The following is a 24,819-nucleotide window of genomic DNA, read 5'->3' as shown; positions in this document are numbered from 1 at the left end:
CCCAGGCTCGGTATGTGGTCCACTTTCTGAAAAGTTTGCCCATGCCTGCTATAAATGCTTGAGAACCAGACCACTGCTTTCCCCAGAATCTTCCTGTACTAGTGTGACTCGACATTCTTGCTTCAAATATTTCTGCTGATCAGTTAACCAATTCCCTTGTTGTCTCCCTGTCTCCTTCTCTGTTTCAGCTTCCATAGTCGGTCAACTTTAATACATTTTAGCTTGACCTTCTATCTTCTGCCTCCTGCCCTTTCAGTTCTACCCAACCCATATACAGATTTCGTAGTGCAATCTCTAGCTTGCCATTGATTCTGCTTCTCATTGATCAACTCCATGTCTCTATCCCATAAGACCGGTCTATAGGTTGCCCTGGGTTTACTATATTGAAAACTCTCGACTTGAATAATCCCTCAAAAGCACTTGGGCCACAATCCAACAAAGAGTTAAGTATGCCTAAGCTCATTGATTTCAATGGGTTTAAGCACACTTAATTCTAAGTTGGATTGTGGCCTTGGTTTTCATTAAGCTGTTCAGCTGACGAAGAACATGACAGCCGGTCTCCCTTCAGGATTTAGTCTTTCGGAGTGCATTACTTTAGTGTTCCATCATCTGCATTGCTCTCATTTCACAGACACACACCCAAAGGAATAAAATATTATAGTAATAGTTTTTCAATTAAAAGTGCATTAAAGTCCACTTGATCGTCTCTTTAATATTATCCAAAAGGAGGATAGTGGGGTAATGTTAGTCTTTCCCTCTAGCCCGTTGCTTCCCAAAGTAAGCCAGTTGTTCCTCTACAAACAGCATTATCACAATGGACTACGAATTGATCGGCAAATGTTTATAGGAGCCCCCAGTGGCGCAATGGGTTAAACCCTTGTGCCGGCAGGACTGAAGACCAACAGGTTGGAGGTTTGAATCCGGGAAGAGCACAAATGAGCTCCCTCTGTCAGCTCCAGCTCCCCATGTGGGGACATGAGAGAAGCCTCCCACAAGAAGCCTCCCATCAAAACATCTGGACGTCCCCTAGGTAACATCCTTGCAGACAGCCAATTCTCTCACACCAGAAGCAACTTGCAGTTTCTCAGGTTACTTCTGACACACACAAAAAGTTATAGGTCTTTTCTACTGACTCTGTTCTTTTCAGCAATCATTCTCCAAAAATACATGTTAAAGAAGCAAATAATTCCTTCTTAGCAAGATTACATGTCCGCTTTATTGAACATTAGCATCTTGCCCACAGCTGGCAGAAATACAAAGCTTTCTCTGCTGACTTCTACCACCCTAGGCTAAGCTAAAACTGGCTGCCACCCTCTACAAGCCCATCTGGCTTGTTCAAGTGTATCAAAGATGCATTGATACACCAAAATAAATCCCCCGCCTATGGAGCCTTGGCATTACCTCGTTCAGAGTTTCTTTTGTTCATATAAAGGATGGCTATTTTTTCTACAGATTTATCAACTAAAGGAGACAAGAGTGGCAGAAACCTTCTGCTTTTGTCCTGCAGGGAGAGATCCAACATTTACGAGAGAGGGATGAAGGAAGGTGATTCTACCACAAAATTAATTTGAAAGAAATGCAGCCTCATGCCATGTGTTGAAACCGAAAGAGAGGGAGGGGGAGCAGAGATATTTACAAAGTGCCAAGAGTTTTTTTCAGCCTTATCAGTGTGATGGATTGTTTAAAGGCACATTGAAGGACAAGATAGCGATAACAATGGCCACAATTACTATTTTCCATAATTTCTTTAATGGCAGTAATATATTACTGTGCTCCTGGCATACAGCTTTATCACTCAGAAAACACTTAGCAATCGTTTCAATCCTTTTTTTATTAAAGTTGGAGACACCATTACGGTTTTAGCTGGCATGGGGCTACTCGCTGTGCAGGACTTCACGTCTCACAGCAAGCGGATCCCAAGGGCACCCATCCCTAAAACAAATCAATTATGTTCAACTGATCACCACCTTGGGAACTTCGGGTACATGAATAAGAAACATTAAATACACATTTTGCAGGTAAAATGTGCCCTAACACATTCATCCATAAACAAAGGCCCCTTTAGCCCAATTAGGAAGGCTAGCAAATCGCTCAAGTGAGTTAAAAACAATAATCTGCCATTCAGAGGATTGTTTCAATTGCCAGACTGCATGAAAATGGAACACTAAATAAGAATGTTCAAGGTTATGGTCATCCAATTGATTGGTACTTGTTTTCAGCCATTCTTATTTTCATAAGAAAGGCCTCTATAGATCCATATAATCTATAGGAACCCAAGGATGCTGTGGATCAATTAAGTGCTCTCAGAGGCAATAACAATATGGCCTTGAGATGTACCATGCACCGCAACTCATGGCATTTTCATGCATCTCTACAACAGGCCCTACATTTTAAGATCTGACAAATCTAAACCACAGCTAAGAAAGGCAGAATCTTGAGGTAATTAGTTCTTCTTGATCACATGCTTGGAAAGTTCTACCTTGAGGGTTTTTTCCATTTGCTTAAGCCCTGAAAGCTGACTTCTCCAACTTGCATTCTCCTGGTGACACAGTGAGGGAAATAATAAAGCAAAGAGAGAGCCAACTGGGCCTCCTGGGGAAGGGAACTTCATAACATAAAAGCAGCCACCAAGAAGTCTCTTTATTATGTCTTCTCCAGAAGTGCCTGGAATTGTGGTAGGACTGAAAGAAAACCTTCTGCTGTAGATCTTAGAGCATGGCTAAGCTCATATAGACAGATATGGGTTTTTCAAATAGCCTGAACTCAAGCCATGTAAAACTTCAAAGGTCATAGCTGGCACATTGAATTCTGCCTGGAAATCAGCAGAATTGAACTACTCTTATATGAACTTGACAGGACAGAAAACATGCAGCTTCATGATATCGCATTAGTGAAAACTATTTGCTTAACTGTGGGATTATGCCATTGTAGAACTCCATTGCTCAGATGCATATGTCTACAATTCATGACAGCTCCCTCATCATGGTGAACAGGGTGTCTGGTTTGTTTGCCAAGAGCAAAAGCTGCCATTTTTCGTTGCCACACATTCAGCACACATTAGAGTTTGCAATTTCTAATCACAGTGATTGAGTAAGATGGCCAATTCAACAGAAGTTGGGAGCAGTCAAAGGCTGGGGGGGGGGGGGCTACCACAAGTCAAATAGCTGCACATATGAGACCTATATGAGCTTGGCCATGCTCTAAGATCTGAGGATGTGGACAGGATTTTTGGCAAGGTGAGAGCTACCACGTGTATTTTAGGTCCTTGTCCTGATCAAACAGGCCAGAGGGGGACTGGCAAAGTGAGTGAAGGGCTATATTTAATGCGTCTTTGGAACAGAGGCAGTTGTGAGGCCTATATTTTAAAAGCCATCCCTGAATCCCTCTATAGTGGATAATTACCGGCCAGTATCCAACCTCCCCTTTTCTGAGTAAGGTCTTGGAGTGTGTGGTGGCCTTCCAACTCCAGGGATTTCTGGATGAGATAGATTACCTGGATTATCTAGGCCTGACTATGGAACAGAGACAGTTTTGGTCACCTTGATGAATGACCTACGCAGAGAGTTATAAAGGGGGAGTGTGTCCCTCTTGGTTCTCCTGGATTTCTCAGCAGCTTTTGATATGATTGACCATGGTTTCCTTCTGGGTCATCTCGCTGGGATGGGAGGCAGTGTTTTACAGTGGCTCTGGTCCTTCCTGGAGGGCCGTATCCAGAAGGTGGTGCTGGTTGGCTCCTGTTTGAACCCCTGGCCATTGTCCTGTGAGGTTCCATTTTGTCCCCCATGCTGTTCAACATATACATGAAACTGCTGGGAGAGGTTATCTGGAGTTTGGAGTTCACATGCAGATGACACCCACCTCTACTACTCCTTTCTACCTAAAGCCAAGGAAACTGATGTGACCCTAAACCAGTGTCTGTCATCAGTAATGGACTGGGTGAGGGCAAACAAACTGAAACTCAATCCAGACAAGACAGAAGTATCCCTGATCAGTCATAAGTCAGACCAGGGGTGAGGGACCCAGTCTGTGCTGGATGGGATCACACTCTCCCTGAGGACGCAGGTCTGCAGTTTGGGGGTCATTCTGGACTCAGTGCTGAACCTGGAGGCCCCGTGCTGAACCTAGGAGGACCTTTGAACAATTAAAATTTGTGCACCAACTGCACCTGATCCTTGAGAAGCCAGATCTGGCCACGGTGGTACACACCTTGGTTACATCCCATCTAAATTACTGTAATGCACTCTGTATGGGGCTGCCTCTGAAAAGTGCTCGGAGACTTCAGCTGGTCCAAAGAGCTGCAGCCAGGTTGCTAACTGAAGCTGGCTACAGGGAGCAGATAACCCTCCTGCTGCAGCAGTTCACTGGCAGCCAGTCTGTTAATGGGCACAGTTCAAAGTGCTGGTTATGACCTTTAAAGCCCTAGATGGTTCAGGTTCAGGCTATTTGGCCGGCCACATCTGCTTGTACAAACCTGCCCGAGCCCTGAGATTTTCAGGAGAGGCCCTTCTCTTGGTCCCACCTCCTTCTCAAGTTTCCTTCTTGGTGGCTGCCCCTTGACTCTGGAGCTCCCTGCCCAGGGAAGCCAGGATGACCCTCTCCCTGCTGTCCTTCTTGTGGTGGGCTAAAACCTTTTTATTCAGGCAGACTTTTCATGGGCTGCTGTGATATTGTGATGTGATTTTATATGCCTTTATAGCTTAAACCTTGATTGTTTTAATATTAATGTTGTTAAATACTTGTATATTTGTATATTTTGAGTTGTATTGAAATGTTTTGAGTTGTGAGCTGCTTTGGGTCTCCATATGGAGACAAAAAGCAGGATATAAATAATCACAATAATAATAATTAATAATAATAATAATAATAATAATAATAATAACCAACAGAACAAGCTTGATTGCTTGGGGAAAGCGCTTTACGCACCTACTTGGGGCAACTTCCTTTGACTGAAATGAAGTGAAGAATTAAGCAACATATTTAGAACATTTGGAGTCTTCTGGGACTATCCTAGGATTTTATGTCTTAACTGCAGGATCTAATAGATTATACAGTGTGACCAATATTGTAAATAATTAATCACAATTTTAATTGCCTTATGATTAATAGGTGAAATTAATAAACAACAAGTTGAAGACTTAGGTTGGACTCTTTTGGTGACTTATGCTAGCCAGTTTGTACTAGTACACATACTTAACTAGGAGTTACACTAAGATAATTACTTTTGCAAACAGTGTGCAAGGAGCATCCTCTATGCCTCCTTATGCAATGACTACTCCCTGGATGCACAATAGCTGCCAGATAGTACCATGGTTCTTCTTCACTGCCACTACCTTATCCAAATAGCCAATAACTGGATGTAGTGTATGCTAAGAAAGCTCTTTTATCCTGTTGCCCTCTTGGACCATCAATATAAATACTGGTGGAACATTATGCTTTGTTAATGTCAAATGAAATCTTGATCTGGGCTACTTATAAGACGCCCAGTATGTGAATACAGCTGACTTCCTGTGGTCAGCTCTGAAAAAATGCAGATAAAGTCTGATTTTCCTTCAGATCTGTTTCCAAATCTAGAATATAATTTCAGGCCTAAGCCTTGCATTAACAGAAAGCATATGAATGCTCACATCCCCCACCTCCATCTCTGTGTGTATACTGTATATGGGAGAGTGAGATGGGTATTTCCCTGCCTTCTGCCTCTTTTCATTGATTCCTGCTTGGATGGATTAAAAAACATAAATGCTAGTCACACAATGCATTTGCTTCAGGGATACTAGTGGGAGGGATAGATGTGCATTAGTAGCATTCACGTGTCTTTTTATTAGTGCATCAAATTATACATGCTGCAGCTGTACTGTAGACTTACTTTTCTAACAGGGTGCTTTAAACTGCTTATCTGTGTTGGAAGATGAAATCATGAAGCACCCTTTTAACCTGTTCAGTTATATTGTGGGAAAGTCAATGCCACCCAGGAAGATGACTGATAAGTAGCAATGATTATCTGCACCCAAAACAACACTATCTAATAATAATAATGGATTGTTGATGTTGCAATCCCAGGCGAGAGCAGGATTGAAGAGAAGCAACTGGAAAAGCTGTCACAATACGAAGATTGAACTGCAAAGACTCTGGCACAAGCGAGTAAGGATGGTTCCAGTGGTGATTGGCACACTGGGTGCAGTGCCTATAGATCTTGGCACTTAAACACAATCAGCACTGACAAAATTATCATCTGTCAGCTGCAAAAGGCCACCCTACTCGGACCTGCACACATTATTCGCCGATATGTCACATAATCCTAGACACTTGGGATCCAATACAACAGCCAGCATAGTGATCTTGTTTGCTGTGTACTAATCTTGTTGTGTTTCAAATAATAATTATAAATTTAATTTTTTCCGACCTCTCATCGTGGCTCGAGGCAGATTACAGAATAATGCAAACAATGCAAGCTAACCATCATAAAATCAGTTTACTTTCAAGGACTATAAAGCATCCAACATGTGAAAGATTTTTTTAAAAAAAGATTCCCAAAGTCAACTTCATTTTGCTTTATATAAATGTAAATCAATGTTAGTTAACTACAGTTAGCCCTCCATATCCAGATTCTGTATCCACAAATTCAACAATTCATGGCTTGTAAATACATATATATATTAAAAATCCAAAAAGCAAACCTTGATTATGCCATTTTATAAGAATTAAGCATCTATAGAATTTGATATCAATGAGGTACTGGAACCAAACTCCAGGGTTACCAGTGGTCCACAGTATAAACTCATTGAATAGTTGTTACACCCATTATAAAACTATATTATATATATATATATATATATATATATATATATATATATATATATACTTTAAAATCTGTGCATTAAAAGATCTTTTATTTAGATATTATACTTGCATTCAAACTATTGGAGCCCGAGTTAAATTAAAGTGGTCACATTTGGTTAAGAAACTAAAGCATTTATTATTTATTTATTTATTTAAAACTTGTATATCCCAATCTTCTCTACCTCCGTAGAGGGACTCAGACTGGCTAGAACCATTGACCGCAGAAAATTTGGTGTTGGTCACTTGAACCATACACAATTATCCTCCCACATTTTGTGCCCTCTAGAAAGCTTATGGAGAGGCATCAGGGTAATAATATTTCCAAATAAAGTGCCCTGCTTGTTGTTATGCATACCAGATCCCTTGCTGCCGTGAAGTGAAATCTGATGAGATAGGAGCACGGCTTGGAGGAGTAAGATGTGGCAGGGTCTGTCTCCTGCCTATTTGTACATCTGCATATGACCCACACTGTCACCTCCCATTAAGGAGAGCAGCTGAAAAGAGTCACCCAACACAGATAACAGCCTGCAGTTCACACTGTCAGGTTATCATCAGCTACTGCACACCTTGCTTCTCCATGCCTTTCCCATCCTGCCGTCATTTGCACTAAAGAAGAAGGAACATACAATTGTAAGAAAGGGGCATCTTCCTTGACCTTGATTATACAGCACCCTTGGAGACATCTTATACGTTCCAGAAGTTCTTCAATTATCCCAGTTCTGGGATACTCTTGTTTCTGAGGAGCTTGAGACTAAAGGCTGGCTTTGCTTTACTTTTCCTAGATTGCATAACCAGAATGGTCTTTTATTTGACAGCTCATCATTCTGACAAAACCAACAACTACTGCAGTCCCCATGAAGGCACAAGGGAAAGAAAGATGAAGAAGTTGCATGAAAGATGGGAAGAAACAAAGGAACTGCGCTCTAAACACACCAGAGAAGGAAATTCTTAGAAAAGAGCAATCATAGTAAGAGCAGTGTTGAAAAGGTATGGCAGCTGACAAAACAGGAGATCTCTCAAGATGCTAGATCTATTTTGTCTGTTAAAAGGAGAAGGACAAGAAGCAGACGAATGATTTTTGTGCACAAAAGTATAACATGTGTAAATCAAACTCTGTGCTTGATATTCACCCCCAAAAAGCTGTTCTATTCTTTTTCCCATGTGACCTTTCCCCTTCTCCCAATTGAAAAAAAGAGTATTTACTGCAGCATAGACCCATGCAAATCCTCGTGCTGCTTTTCAAAGAGACTTCACTTCACGTTTGGAATGCCAACAAAGTTATTATTGTTTTGGACATGGCAACATTGCAGCAAATCAGCCACAGTTAATTCCTCTATCCTTGGACAGAAACAGAATGATAATTACCACCTCAAGCGGCTAACACAGAAGGATGGGGAAGAGATGAAGCAAACGCCATTCAGCCCTTTCAGGTTTCCTTTGTCTAATACAGTGCAATGCTGTTCATGGACACTGACTATAGTAGGGTTTCTTTACAGGAACATGAAAGATTATGTTGCTACTGTATATGTAATAATAACCTTTTTCCAAACAGCTACTATAAGGGCATGAGATGCATGGGAAGGAATGTATTGCTCAATGGGAAGGAATGTATCTGCGTTCAACACAAGTAAAGTATAGAATCATTTGTTCTAGATTAGACTACAGTACAACCCCCATCACCATGGGACTAGTATCTACAGTTTCATTTACCCATGACCGACAAAATATGTCCTTTCTATACATTTTCTAGGTCCTCCAGCATGACTCTATGGCAGTGGTTCTCAACCTGTGGGTCCCCAGATGTTTTGGCCTTCAACTTCCAGAAATCCTAAGAGTTGGTAAACTGGCTGGGATTTCTGGGAGTTGTAGGCCAAAACACCTGGGGACTCACAGGTTGAGAACCACTGCTCTATGGTATTACTGGTCCAGAAGTCATTCATTCCAATATGAATCTGTAGTTTTACAGATCCATGCAGAGTTCAGGAACACATCCATGTGCATAACGCATTTCCCATATTAGAGAAAACCTCAGTTAGGTGTTTCCAAGGTTTTTTTTAAAGACAACTAAAGCTAAATTGGTCAGGACCATTAAATGCACAGCCTAATGACTGATTCCAATGACAACCAGAAAGGTGGACCTTACATTTGGAGCAAGAGAGAGGCATATATATATATATATATATATATATATATATATATATATATGACTATTCAGTCAAAATCAATCCAAGTAGGCTGCACTTCTCCCCACAGAGGGAACTGAGTTAGAATTCTGCATGTTGGAATCCAGGTATGGGGATTAGGACAGGAAAACAGCCTCCACTGAGCCAGAACTAAAAATCAGCCTTTCTGATTCCACTGGCTGCTTTTCCTTTAAGTGGGGCTGAGAACAAGTTGCCTTGCAAGTCCAAATCGTCCCCCATCATGGGTTATGCTTTACGAACCACTGTGAAGACTAAGATCTTCTGGGGAGGCCGTGCTCTCAGTCCCGCTACCATCACAGGTGTGTTTAGTGGGGACAAGAAAGAGGGCCTTCTCAATGATTGCCCCCTGTCAATGGAACCCCCTTCCTGACAATATGAGATCAGCCCCTTTCCTCCTGTCCTTCAGAAGGCTGGTGAAGACCTGGCTATGGGGCCAAGCCTTTGGGGCAGTGCAATGAGGCAATAATAGAATGGTGTCCTGAGATGGTTTTTAAGCAACTGATTTTAAAGTGGATATAAGTGATTTTAATGCTTGTATATATTTATGGTTTTGTGTCCCAGCATTGAATGTTTGCTGTGTATATGTTGTGCTCCACCCTGAGTCCCCTGCGGGGTGAGAAGGGCAGAATATAAATGTTTTAAATAGATAAATAAATAAATTATGCTGTTGATGAGCTTATGGAAGTTCTCCCCCTTTAAAAGGAGTGTTCACATACCTCCTGAGTAGCATCTAAGGGCGAACATGTTGAAAATTTATTAAAGTTATCAAGTGTTTGAGTATGAGTATAAAGAATAATTCTCTCTCCATTTTATACTATGGAATGACTCTGGGTCATTCTGTGAAATCAGTGGGCAACTAAATTAAGGCAGGAGTACTTCACATAATTAATTCATGGAATACATTGCCATATGTAATGGTGAAGGCCACTAGTCAGATGAATTTACAAATGGCTTTTGACAAAAGAATAAAAGTTGCATGTGATATGAATATTATTGGCCAGTAAATAAGTGTTTCCTGCAATTTCAAGAAGCTTGTCTTGAAATTTCTGTTAAAGATGTCCCATACAGATATATGCGATGTCAAAAGATTCCCTATGCATATGGCTGGGTCTTTTAAAAAGCAGACTATGGCTACAACAGAGAAAGGATTTAAATTTGCTACTAATAACTACTCAAAAATTTAATAGTGGTAGAAAGGCAATTAGATAAACTACCGAATAAAAAGAAATAGCTGAATCAGGCTTGGTGTACAACTATTAAGCCCACTCTTAAAGAAATGGCATACCTATGAGAAGCGGGAAAATAATATTTTCAGCAATCTTGAGCTTTATTGAGTCTATGAGTACAAAAAATTATTGATATCATTATAACTCTTTTCTGCTGTTAGTGTAATTTTTAGTGCAGTATAAGCATTCTCTTTGATGCTTAATCAGTTAATATATTGTGACAAATATAATGTGAATGCATGTTTTGTTAAGTCCTATGTGCTTTGAATATTTATAATATTTTTAAAGAGTGACTTATGCATTTGAAGGAGCTTGACTCCAGAATCTAAGATCTTGAAGGAGCAATGCCCTAAGGCGGACCTTACAGACATCAAATGAGACCATGGCTCTTTGATGTGGAACAGAGAACATTAGCACATGTTCCCCAGTTAAAAATATAGATCGGGTTGGAAAGTTGTGAAATAGAAGCCTTGCACTGGAGTATAAGTATGAATTATTCTGGCTCCTTTGGCCATATTTACCAGTCCTGGTTGGGCCAACTTGGCTGATTGCTGCCTGGGGGTTCCTTTGTTGGGAGGTGTTGCCTGGCCCTGATTGATTCTTGTATGGAATTCCCCTGTTTTTTAGTGTTGATCTTTATTTAATAAAAGGCAGCAATCTGCCAGGCTTTGAAGCTACAAGGCCATTCAATTCTAATCAAGGTGGCCAACTGCAACATTCACACTTGCCTCAAGTAGACAAGAGTTCTTTCTTCCACTCTGGACATTCCACAGATATATAAACCTCACCTATCTAGTTTCCAACAGACCTCACAACCTCTGAGGATGCCTGCTATAGATGTGGATGAAACATCAGGAGAGAATGTTTCTGAAACATGGCCATACAACCCGAAACACTCACATCAATCCTATGATTATTTCATTTACCCATATTTTAGCTAAACTACAAGGGAAAAGAAGAAGGGAGGATTCCAAAAGCATTCTGGAAAAGCCAAATTTTGAGGTGGACTTGAAAGAAATAAGAGAAATTGCACAGGTCTCTCTGTTGAAAGCACTGTTAATGCACCAATACAGCCAAGTCTTGCAAACTTGCTTATACCAGGGTTGAATGAAAAGTAATATCTCCACCTTCGTAACTCCTCAACAGACGACAGCACTGGTATGCGGCAGGTACTGGCTTGTTCAATAGACTCACCTCTACAGTTCCATTTCTGCGAGAAGCCTTAACATTGAACAGTTGTGTTGTTAAAATGCGAAGTATGGAACCCTGCACAGACGGTCGGTCAATGCAACTTAAGCAAAGTGCAGTCATTGAATTCTTGATAGCAGAAGGTGTCACCCCAAAGGAGATTCATCAGAGAATGAAAGCTGTTTATGGTGATTGTGTTGATGTGATATGCTGTTTTCACTATCCCTTGCCCAGCTCTTTTATAGTTGGCCACATTCATTAGTAATCCTGTGTGTCATTGGGCGAGTAAGTTTAAAGTCGTTGAGATGGGAACATCTGACTTGTGTGGCAACCAAAGCCTTGGATGTCCTGTGACAGCAACCACCGAGTTTCACAAGCAAAAGGTTGACAGATTGATTCAGGACAATCATCATATCACTCAGAGAGAAATTTCAAGCATAATCGGCATTTCACAAGAACATGTGTTTCACATTATTGCTTTGCTTAGCTATCGGAAGATTAGAGCACAGTAGGTTACAGAAACAGAGTGTCGACTTCTTCCGTGACGGCTTCGGAAAACTTGTTCATTGTTGGCAGAAATGTATCCAATTGTCTGGTGATTATGTGGAAAAGTGAATAGTGGTAGTTATGTGCTCTTTAAGATTTGTTTTTGCGTTTGATTTATTAAAATATTCCCATCCAAACCCAAGTAACAAAGGTGGAGGCATTACTTTTCATTCAATCCTTGTACTGCTGACTTCAGTTGGCTTTATGTTGTTGGGCCAGCAGAGGGAGCCAAGAGAAGCACATGGAACCAACCATCTAAATGTCAATCAGCGTCCCTGGGAAATTAACCCTTAAGGGCAAGGCCTTGTCATGCAAGTGACAGATTATCTGGAACAAAGCTCTTTGCCAGGAAAAAAAGAGATTATCTGGAAATATAGAGCAGAAAAGCATAAGATAACTTTGAAGAGTCAACCCCAAAATCTGAAGATTGGGAAATTATTACAGAAACCCTTTCGAACACTAACCAGCTAGAAATTGCTATTCATGTGCAAAAGGTTATATCTCTTTTCATGGTTCTGAAAATGGGTAACAGCTTAACTCTCAAGATTCTTAAATAGTTCCATTTCTAAATAATATACTAATTTTAACAAGACATTAATTTGAATGGTTCATACAGAAAGTCTTGGTGTTCAAACAAGTTTGTTAGAAGTACACCTAGGGCATGACCTAATGGGCACATACGGCATATAAACTGAATGATTCAACCTCATTTAAATGAGGAAGATGGTCAAGTAGCCCTCCAGAAGTTGGACTACAATACACAGTAGCTTTAGATAGCCTAGCTAATAGTGAAATAATGCTGGGAATTCCATCTCCATGAGGACCTCATGCAGTTCCCATTCCTGATTTACATAACACTTTTGCACATTGAACATATGTCATAACATATAACAACTCAATGCATAATAAAATAACATACACTTTATTTATATTTCTCTCCCCAGAGGAATTCAAAGATGAAGGACCAAGCTTCCCATGGTACTGAAATATGTAGCTGTTTTTTCTTTAAGGTTGATGTTTATGGGATCATATCGATTGCCCTACTCCAGTGTTGCAAATTCAGGGCCAGTGTTTATATTGTACAGCTTCAGACTTTTGTTTCATTTCAGTAGCTGAATGACCTTTCAGGTGAAACATCATTAGCTATAACGCTACATAATCTTATCCTCTACTCTTGCCCAGTAGTTGGTTAATTTTGACTTGTCACTCAGCTATTCCATGGCTCTATGAGATGCTGTTTGCACTATCCCTTGCCCAGTTCTTTTATAGTTGGCCACGTTCATTTGTAATCCTGGCCATTGGTTTGTTGAACCTCTCCTGATGGAGCTACAATGAAATGGGTTTTATATATATATATATATATATATATATATATATATATATATATATATATTAGTAACAGGTTTTTAGTATTTTATTATGCTTTTAGTTATTGTTATTTTGTGTGTTAAGTTAAATTAGGTTGTGTTATATTGTTGAATGTGTTTATGTTGACATAATTATCTGTATGGTTTTCTTTCCAGCAATTGAATGTTTGCCTTATATGATGGAAACCACCCTGAGTCCCTTTGGGGAGATAGGGCAGTGTACAAATAAAGGTTGTTGTTTTTGTTGTTTTTGTTGTTTAGACACACCAGACTAATTTAAGCACAGATGAAATGTGACCACCTAAGTTCTCTTATGGGGTTAGTGTGGCTCTCTAGCCTTCTGCAGCTGTCCACTCCAGATAAAAATTATTCAAAACCAGCAATATTTTTTTTTATCATGTCAGAAGCAACTTGAGAAACTGCAAGTTGCTTCTGTTGTGAGAGAATTGACCATATGCAGAAACATTGCCCAGGGGATGCCTGGATGTGTTACCATCTTGTGGGAGGCTTCTCTCAAGCTGGAGATGACAGACGGGAGCTCACCCCGTCTTACAGATTTGAACACCTGACCTTCAAGTCAGCAGTTCAGCTGGCAAAAAGGTTTAACCCATTGCGCCATTGTGACTCCTAGCAATATGCATATATATGAAATGAAACAACCAATGCAAATAAGCTCTGCATGAGTAAGCAAAAGTATTTGGACTTTTTAGACACTACTCAAAACCTTCTTCTAAAATGTTTGCAAGAATTTTCTTTCTTTTCTTTTAAAAATATTTATTATGGATGATAACAATTGATCTTTTCTTTCACCAGCCTCCACTTTTCTTCCTGTTGCCCTTCTGCTAAGAGGCAGACTTTCCTATTCCTATAGATTTTCGGCAACTGACAGCCTAGCTGCTATAAGTGCACTGAATGAGGAGCTGCATTGTTCATTTTATAATAGCTGTATTTTTATAGTTGTATTAAATGTAAATGTGTTGCAATGCTATGACTGCTTAATATTGTTTTACGGTTTTTATTTGTACCTGCTTTCAATCATATTTGTGAGCTGCCTTGGATCTTGATTTGAGAGAAAGGATGAATAAAAATCACATCAAATCAAGTATAACTCTCTGCTATCCTCCCTAGGATAATTTTAAGATAAAATATACAGTAGTAATTAAAATAAAATTGTACTACACTGATAATGAAATCAGGAAAATAAAAAGTACAATATGAACCCCTTGTTTTATTGGTTTATAGGTTTTATATGGTTTTTATATTATTTGCTAAATGTTTTTAATTGTATTTTATATCTCTGGGAGCATCGAATTGCTGCCGACTGTGAACCACCTTGAGTCGCCTTCAGGCTGAGAATATGGTACAAATATGGCAAATAAATAAATAAATAAATGTTTACTTATCCACATGTATAGGGCCTTATTTACAAGTGATTCCAGGCATTGGCAAACTTTGGCCCTCCAGGTGTTTTGGACTTCAACTCCAACAATTCCTAACAGCCCCTTTCAGATAGAGCTGGTCCCATGTTCAGAACATTTTGGAACACTAAGCTCAATGAAAATATGCCCTTTTTGTGTTTTGTTATCCAATAGTTCTTTGGGGAGGAATATCATCTGCATCATTTTTAAAACAAACCAGGGAATAAATAAACAAATAATGAGTCAACAATGGAGAAAACAGTGGATACTCCCCAAATCTGCTCCTTTATGAGAAAGTATTGAATAGCTTCTGAAAATACCAGGTGGTCTGGGCACAAAAGCAGCCTCTTACATCTGCACATCTGTGAAGCTGCTGAAGAGATCTGATTTCACTGTCAACACCACCAAGTGACAGTTTGCTTACAGGAGATTGAATACTAGAAAACAAAAAGAGCAGGCAGGCAGACAGACTTCTTTTTCCACTTCACGGAGAACACTCGGTTTTATTTCCTCTTGCCAGTATACACACACGTAACCAGCACTTGACTTGTGAATGATTCTGAGACAATAATATGTTGCATTCAACCGTGTGTCTTCTCTCTGAACACTTCCAAACCAGGCTGGTCTTTCTGCTTCCATTTTACCACTAGGCATTTAAGCAAAGAGAGCATCCTGAAAGGTCCAAAACTTGCACTTAAGTTGTGGCAGATGTGAGAACTCAGAGATCCTCAGCCCAAATACTTAATTGCAGAACCTCTCCAAATTGGGAGTAGCATTCATAGAGCTTAGGACAATTATTAATTTGATCTCTTAACTCCTGGAAGCCACAAGTAACTTTTCCAAGCTCTGACTACTCAGACCTCATGGCTTCTAAAATCTTGCCCACTTAATTTCTTGTTTTGTTTTTTTTTTTTAAAGCAGAAGTGAAAGGGGACGAAAAGGTGGACAGTCGTCCCTCCATATTTGTAGTTTTGGCTTTTGCTGATTTGATTAATCATAGACTAGAAAGATTTTGAAAGTTCTCTCTAGGTCCTTCACTGTGACGCTATGGTCAACTTCCTTCAGTCATGGAGGACCTTAGATTTCTAGAGAGAATTCATTTTTAACTCATAGTTTTTCACTTTCACAGAGGTTCTGTGCCCCTAACCTTACCAAATGTGGAAGGCCGATTGTACTTTTCAACAGGTGCACAGGGAAGACTTCCCACTCAAGTACCCTGCAAATTGCTTCCAATTTGGTAATACTGGCTGAGTATTATGGTAACTATTGAACCTATTGTAGGATGATGCTAGAAATTTGCTGGTCTTTTGCAGAAGTTATATGGTCAAGACTTTGTGACTGGAGTAGATTTTCTTCATTACTTTATTTTAAAAAACCAACAACAACTCTGGACCCATAAAAAGTTAGCATTTTTAAAGTCTTTTCAGACTCCACTTGGAGACCTTCCAAAGACTTGAATACTTCAGCCTTCTTTCCAAGCAACTACCTCCCTGAACTATGTCTGGAAACAAGACTTCTGCCTCCCATGAGCTCTGGCTGCTATTTTGCACTTTCCCCTTCTTTGCACCAGAGAAACAGTGACCCTGCACAAGGCAACAAAGACAGCACCATGTGTTACATGAAAATGAACCCAGAAAACTCCAGCGGAATAAATATGAACAGAGTGGTACAGTCAAAAGAGACAAGGAAGAAATTGAGCCCGGTTCCTCCCACCAGTTTATGTCACTATGAAGAATGGTGCATCCAGCTCAAGAGAGCAATGACCCAGTTCCCCAGCTGGGATCCTTTCAGACGGAGGAATAGTTCATACAAGTTGATCTGCCACAAGCTCATGGCTTCAGAGAGAGAGATCTGTGCTTTTCTGTACGATGAGTTAGTCCTGCTTCTCTGATACCTAGGTAAAACACAAAAATAAGCACATTAAATCTTATAGGGATGCAGTCTTCCAATGGGAGAGCAACAGAAAAGTGTTCCCTATAAACTAATTGTTCCCAAACTTTGGTTGTCCAGATGTTTGGGACTTTAGCTCCAAGAATTTGCAGTTTTATGCCAAGCTAGCTGGGGTTAAGACATCACACTGGCAACGAAGATCCACATAGTCAAAGCCATGGTATTCCCTGTAGTAACCTACGGATGTGAGAGCTGGACCTTAGGGAAGGCTGAGCGAAGGAAGATAGATGCTTTTGAGCTGTGGTGTTGGAGGAAAGTTCTGAGAGTGCCTTGGACTGCGAGAAGATCCAACCAGTCCATCCTCCAGGAAATAAAGCCTGACTGCTTACTGGAGGGAAGGATACTAGAGACAAAGTTGAAGTACTTTGGCCACATCATGAGGAGACAGCAAAGCCTAGAGAAGACAATTATACTGGGGAAAGTAGAAGGTAAAAGGAAGAGGGGCCGACCAAGGGCAAGATGGATGGATGGCATCCTTGAAGTGACTGGACTGACCTTGAAGGAGCTGGGGGTGGTGACGGCCGACAGGAAGCTCTGGCGTGGGCTGGTCCATGAGGTCATGAAGAGTCAGAGACGACTGAACAAATGAACAACAACAACAGCTGGGGTTTCTGGGAGTTGAAATCCAAAACAACTGGAGGACCAAAATTCTGGAAACCAATTTAGGCACTTGGATGGAGTACAACAGAAATCTACAGCGTCTGTTGGGGTGTGTGTGTATGCTTTCATTTGGGCCTAAAGCAGAGCATGGAGGAAGTGTAGCCACAACACTTTTTTGTACATACACATACACACACACTGAAGGTCTCACACATCATTCATTTGTTTAGATGTAAAAAAGTTCCTGATAAGGCTTGGTTATGGATCCTGTAAGCTTGTAGGAGAAGAAGATTTGTTTCAAATGCACAAATTTAAAAATACCATGAAAAACTTAAATGTTACTTTCAAACATGGCTTCCAGGTTCCATTTTCAGCTGACCACTGTAGGTGCAAGAGTGAAAACATTGGCTACCACTACAGTTGCCTACTCTGGCTTGAAAAGATCACTCTTCAACCCCACCTACTTAGCAGGCTTAACTGTGACATTTGCTCCACAGGTCTAACTAGGTCAGTGGTTCCCAACCTTTTTTTTTTTTTGACAAAGGACCACTTTGACCAGGGACCACTCTCTAACATTAGTACTAAAAGTGTCACGAATCAGTTTTTAGTCAACTTTAGTTTGGTTTAGTTATTTGGAGTGTTGATTCAGAAAATTGGATTGGATAGACCACATCGGCTCTAGTTTCTGATACAGAACATATGCCATCCAGTAGTCATCATCTACTTGCCCACAGAAAACCATATTTAATAATCTAGAGCTGATGTGGTAGTAGTAATCTTTCATGGGTAGTCAGCCTCTCCCCTCCCAACATCCCCATTGCCTCGGCACTATAAGAGGGTTTTGTAAGACCTGTCACTGTCGTTTCCACATGGTTTTGAGGCAACAGTGTAGTAATGCTGGGGCCATGGACCATATGTTCGTTCTTGCAGGCCACTGGCGGTCCATGAACCACAGGTTGGGAACCACTGAACTAGGCAATAGTCAAAAATGCATTCTTGACTCTCTTCTATTTCTGTTGCAGCCATCATTGTGTGTGTTCCCTGTGGCTGTCGGTAAGAACAAGAAGCACATGTTGCCCCACATCCTCTGAACTGGAAGAAGGTATTCAGCAGCTAGAACCATCTCAATCCATGCAAAAGCTACAGGAGTGTGCTTCTATCAGGAAGTCAGCTTTACTTGGCTGAAGACAGCCTGCGAGCACCAGCCTCCTAATTCAGGCACCAACTGCAGGACTGCTTCTGTGCTTGGTGGAGAGATGGAGGGTCATTGTGTAGAGTCTTTCCTCAGCAGGAAAAAAGTCCATGTGTAAAATCAAGAAATCAGCAAAGTGTAAGGCCATGACCCCTGACACTACCAAGCCCATGGAGGACCTTTAAGTGTGTAGGGTGTCCATTTCCCCATCACACATAAATACACACAAAATTCCCAATGTTGGGGAAAATAGCATCCTGGGATCAAATCTCATGGGAAAAGGAACTCACGCGGAAACTGCTCGTATGCAGCAGCGAGTCATGTTGAGGAAAGAACTAGCACTGGCTCGTGTTTGCAGTGCAGATTCAACCCCCCTCAGTAAATCATTGGTCTTCAGTAGCAGCAACATCTGGCGCGGGACATTGTTGAGAAGCTTGGTGATCTGAGGTAGGTAAGCAGCAGCATTGGTCCTGATTTCCACATCCTGGCATAGTGACATTGGAAGGGTAGGAGAAACAAGAAAGAAAGTGGTTCATATTGAAAGTGCTAGCTGTGTCTATTTCTCTAAGCCATATATAGAGCAGCCAACCCTGACGTGGGACCCCCAGATGCATCTGACTATAAATCCCCTAATCCTCAGCAAAAAAAATACCCATTGTCTATCCTGGCTGGGAAGGGTGTCACATGTAATCCAACAGATCAGAAGGCGCCTAAAGCTAATCTCAGAATACTTTGTACAGGCATCTATCAATCTGCAACATATGTTAAAAGTAAACATAAAATACCACTTTAACTGATAGTACAGCGATACTGACCACTCATGTTCCCGGGTCAGATGTTAGCTGCCTCCCCCTCTCATTCTGCAAGAATCCAAGTGAATTTAGAGGTGTGATGGAACTTCATGCATGAATACAGCAGTTTCTCCACAGCCTCTAAAAATTGGCATATTCTTTTGCACATCCAGAAATCAGCCATCGAAGCACATGAAACTATCTTACACCAGTCATCCGTTAAATTCAGTAGAATCAACTGTAATCCACAATTCCATGGTCTCAAGCCTTTACTACATTGCCTTTTAGCCAGAGATGCAAGGAATAGACATTCGTACTTAAAATATGCCTTAGCAGTTAGTTATGTTCTCCTCCTCTTCAAAACCATAGGTTCTTCCACATAAAGAATTGAGTTGAGCCCATAGCACAACAGTAGAAGACATGTTTTTCATTGTTTTATCGTGTCAGGAGCGACTTGAGAAACTGCAAGTCGCTTCTGGTGTGAGAGAATTGGCCGTCTCCAAGGACGTTGCCCAGGGGACGCCTGGATGATTTGATGATTTTATCATCCTTGTGGGAGGCTTCACTCATGTCTCCGCATGAGAAGCTGGTGCTGATAGAGGGAGCTCATCTGCCTCTCCCTAGATTCGAACCTGCAACCTGTCAGTCTTCAGTCCTGCCAGCACAGGGGTTTAACCCACTGTGCCACCAGGGGCATGTTTTTCATGCAGAAGGACAATTGTTCCATTTCCGGTTTCTGAAATCAGGTCTGGGAAAGACTCGTAGTATGGACCCTTTGAGAGCAGTTTCAGTCAATGTACACATTACAGGGCTAGACTGGCCAATGATCTGACTTATTATAAAATAGCTTGTTGGGTTCTTATGTCGGACTCCATTAATCTAAACGTATACCATTCATCAACACAGTATTCTCCTAAATAATGAAATCAAAAGTTGTACCTCTTTAGCTGTGACTGGCAACCGGTCAATCCCCCTGTTGACTGATTCCCAAGACCTGGCAGTGAGCATGCAAGCAAAGAGAGGGTACAAGTCACCAGCTCCCAGTCGCTGACTGTACTTTTGTATCTGTTTCATATCAGCCTTGATCAGGGCTTGCCAAAGCCGGCAGTAGTCCAAGCGGAAATTGTCTGTTAAGACCTTAGGAGAGAAGACATTTTTCTTTACAAAAGAAAAAGAACATGAAACAAAAAAGGCACAGTCCAATAAAATGCTTGCATTACATAATGGATTAAAGATAGATTTCTTTTATAACAATACTTGAGTTAGGTGGTAAATATGAATGAGAAATGGCCATTCCTTCAATTCACAATGAGATAACGGTTCCTAGGAGCTAGTGTGGTGGTGTCTTGCATGGAATAGAACACTGGAGGGTTCAAATCCATGGAAACCCCCTGGGGGACCCTGGGCAAGTCAGACTCACTCAGCTGCAGAGGAAGGAAAGGACAAATCCTGTCAACAAATCTGCTAAGAAAACCCTATGATAGGTTCATCTTAGACATGCCATAAGTCAGAAATGACTTGAAGGAACACAATAATTGACTGTTAATGCAATAGAGCACATATGAGAACAAATGCCATCATTTTTGTTACCACCAGTACTCCTCAGCTACCTATGAATCCAAAGTGCAGTTTACAGTAGATCCCAGAGTGCATGTTCATTGTGCAAATGAGACATCTTATAACCATGTGCCAGAGTTCTCCTACTATTTATTTGTTTATTATTATTATTTACAGTATTTATATGCCACCTTTCTCACCCCTACCTCCTGTCTTTAAGAGGGTGGTACAGTCCAGGTATCAGAAATTTGCCCCCTGGTCCCCAACACAATGCTCCAACTTTATCTTAGAGCCTTGGTTTGTCATGTAAAATGTGATACAGGTTGTAAGGAGTCACATTCTGTTAGCCCAGGCTTAGTTGGAAAGACAGAACCTGTAGTTGTCCACCTTGCCAGATTGATTTTACCAGGTAATCTATCTTGCCTGGGAATACCTCTTGTCCTGTAACTGCCCTCCACACTGCCTATAAGATTCTCATCATCTGCTTCTTTTGCCCTCTATTTACCTGATAAAGTCCGTGATCCAGAAGTATAATGTGTGCTTTGCCTGTAGTTGAGCACTTCCTTACCAGCACGTTGCCAGGGTGTGGGTCACAGTGCACAAAACCATTCACAAAGATCATTTCACTGTATAATTTTCCAAGGTTGCGAGAGATCTGAGGTGGGAAAACAGACAGGCAGAGAATGAGATACATCCACAGCAAGGAACAGCATTATGGCTACAGAGTTCAAGTGCCAAGTAACAACTTTGGAAAGGAACGTATTCAATCTATTGGTGTATCAGAGGAAAAACAAATGCCGTTAATTGCTGCCAAGTCAATATCAAGGCCCTATGTATGAGAGACCTCCAACAAGTAACTTTATCCTCAAAAGCCCTGCTCAGGTCTTGCAGACTCAGATCCATTGCTTTATTTATAAAGCCTTGATCTGGAATGCGGTTTTCTTCTTTTCTACCTCACCACACTTTTTTTTTTCCTGGAGCGTCTTGTCTTCTTCTGATATGTTCAAAGCATGACAGTTTGGTTATCTTGGCTTTTAGGAAGAGCTCAACCTTGATTTGCTCTAGGATCCATTTATTTCTCCTTAATCATCAACAGTATCTGCAGAACATTTTTAGAGCATTACCTTTCAAATCACTTGATTTTCCACTTATCAGCTTTTTCCATTAGCCAGCTTTCACAATCATACAGCAAAATTGAAAATACAATGGCATGAACAACTCTAGCTTTAATATTCAATGATATTTCTTTACACTTCAAGATTTTGTCTAGTTCTTTCATACGTGTCCTTCCAAGTCCTATTCTTGTTCTGATTTCTTGACAGCAGTCTCTATTTGGATTAATGACTGAACTAATGTATGGAAAATCCTGAACTATTTCTATATATTGTCTACATTAAAGTTATGTACATTTTCTACGGCCATTGCAGTGGTAGCATATGAACATATAGTTTACCCATATGGCCTACTGATGTTCTACCATGCCAAACTCTGAATCAACACAATTCCATTATACTGTTATTTAAAATATGTCAGAAATGATATAAATGTCTTTTATGAAGATGGACACCATTATTTCATCTAGCACACCTGAGAAACTCATAGTCCCTTCCTTGCTCTTATTGTGTCACCTTTCACACCTCCTTGCTCAAACAGATGTTAATCTGATTGATGATGTCTGCAAAGATGAAGTGATAGCACAAAGCTATTTAAATCATTCTGTCAAGTGCTTGTGATCCCCTTTCATCGCCCCTACTCCACAATCATATCCTTATCACCACAATACTTTATTAAAGTCAAAAAGCCAGCTCAGAGTCAGTAGAGAGCCCTGGAGTTGGTATCTCACTTTCACTGTTGGGGGCACATATGTAACATATGTAACACAATTGCTCAGGGTCTCTTAATCAGGTTTCTCTGGAATCCATGAACTTCAGCAAGATGGATCTAGAACAATGGTTCTCAACCTGGGGTCCCCAGATGTTTTTGGCCTTCAACTCCCAGAAATCCTAAAAGCTGGTAAACTGGCTGGGATTTCTGGGAGTTGTAGGCCAAAAACATCTGGGGACCCCAGGTTGAGAACCACTGATCTAGAACTTCTGAGAGAGATTATGATTGGGGGAAAAAACTTTTTGAGCTGTAGTTTTAATGTCTGAATTTTTTTTCAAAGGTTCAGATTAAATGTCTGAGAAAGGCTTCAATAGCCAAACACAAGCACTGGCCAAACCACTACAATACACACACACACACAAGCTGCTGCCTGACAACCTCTAGCAATACAGAAACAGTATTACAGCAGGGTGCCCAAGAGGCAATTAAGAAACAATTATTATAAATGATCCCCGACATATCACCGAACATCCACAATATAAGCAACAAAATATAGAACTCTGCCAGGAAAGGGAAATGATTCTGCATGAACACTAGTAACAAATGAAATATTCTCAATCCAAATGTAAGGATGGCATATTTTAAGAGTATTTTGCAAAGATTGTAATGAATTAACCTAGCTTACAAGGAAGGAAGGGAAGGGAAGGGAAGGGAAGGGAAGGGAAGGGAAGGGAAGGGAAGGGAAGGGAAGGGAAGGGAAGGGAAGGGAAGGGAAGGGAAGGGAAGGGAAGGGAAGGGAAGGGAAGGGAAGGGAAGGGAAGGGAAGGGAAGGGAAGGGAAGGGAAGGGAAGGGAAGGGAAGGGAAGGGAAGGGTGGGTTTTGGGAACAGTTTTGGGAACTGTTGTTAGAAAGATATCTCTTTGAGGAAAATAGTTAAAGTATTCAGGGAGAAGGAGTAAGAAATATAGTAGGCCTCTATAGTTTTGGAGTCCTGGTGTGGAAATAGGATTCAAAAGGTTCAAAATATCCTGTTTGTATTCCTGTGTGTGGAACTTTGTTTTTAAGAAACTCATGATATAAAACCATTCTCTGTACAACTAAAGCCTGATAGATCACTGAAACCACTATACATCTTTACTGTTCAAGAACAAAATAAACAACATATTCTTGTTTTATTTCATCTGAAGAGTTATTGTGTCTTCTTGAACATTCTAGTGAAGGAGGTGGCCTATGAATCAATAAAAGGTGGCAGCAAAAGAAACCTTAATAATAGATTGGAGGCAGCAAGGAAATATATATTATACAGTGATAGCTTCCCACTGTCCTGTCTTGTGTGTGGGTGTGGGTGTGCCCTCTGCCCTCTCGGTCCTCGCTGGCCTATCTGTCATCCATCTTTATTACAATTATCCTACCAAGCAAGTATGTCTATAGAACCATAGAATCTTAAAGCTGGACTGGAACCCAAATACCATCAAGTGCAGGAATACCCAACTAAAGCACTCCTGGAAGATGTCAATTCATTTTCTATTTAAAGACCTCAAAGGATGGAGAATCCACCACCCTTTCTGGAAATATATTCCCCTGTTGGACCACACTCACAGTAAAAAGGATTCTTCCTAATGTTTAGGTAGAATCTTCTCTCTTTATTTTGTAAATTGAAACCACTGTTTCATATTTAATCTTTGAAATAGCAGAAAATAAGTTTGTTCTACATTACATCCTTCAGATATTTAATCATAACTATTATGACATCTCTCAGTTTTCCCTTCTCCAAGCTATGCACACCCAACTTCTTAAGGCATCCCCTTAAGGTCTGGTTTCAGATTTTTGATCATTTTGGTTCTCTTCTCTTCTCGTCTCTAAATTATCAAAATCCTTCTTCAAGTATGGTCCCCAGAACTTGACACAATATTATAGATAACTTAGGGCAAATGCAAAAACAAGTGACACGAATACTTCCCTTGATCAGGATCCTATACAATTGTTGATGCTGTCCAGGGTTGCATTTGCTTTTAAACTGCTGCATTATACTGTACCTCTCATGTTTAGCTTGTGGTCTACTATGATCTCAGATCTTTTTCATGTTTACATATTGTTAGCCAATATATATTTGTGCATT

At 40.6% G+C, this 24,819-nt stretch overlaps 1 protein-coding gene across 3 annotated transcripts in view; it reads right to left on the bottom strand.

Annotated features, from left to right (window-relative positions):
• Positions 1–15,257: 15,257 nt before the first annotated feature.
• The window catches only part of ADCK1 (aarF domain containing kinase 1), a 167,190-nt gene continuing 157,628 nt past the window's right edge, over positions 15,258–24,819 (bottom strand). For all 3 annotated transcript variants that reach the window (XM_060757733.2, XM_060757740.2, XM_060757745.2), the window contains 4 exons: positions 21,382–21,531; positions 20,259–20,456; positions 18,819–19,012; positions 15,258–16,680 (listed from right to left, as the gene is read on the bottom strand). In XM_060757733.2, coding sequence (XP_060613716.2) covers positions 16,512–16,680; positions 18,819–19,012; positions 20,259–20,456; positions 21,382–21,531 — 711 coding nt within the window. In that variant the 3' untranslated portion in view covers positions 15,258–16,511. The remainder of the gene's footprint in view (positions 16,681–18,818; positions 19,013–20,258; positions 20,457–21,381; positions 21,532–24,819) is intronic.

Source organism: Anolis sagrei, chromosome 1, assembly GCF_037176765.1.
Source record: "Anolis sagrei isolate rAnoSag1 chromosome 1, rAnoSag1.mat, whole genome shotgun sequence".
In the NCBI taxonomy this organism is placed as follows: domain Eukaryota; kingdom Metazoa; phylum Chordata; class Lepidosauria; order Squamata; family Dactyloidae; genus Anolis; species Anolis sagrei.
This window is presented reverse-complemented; position numbering and strand designations above follow the sequence as displayed.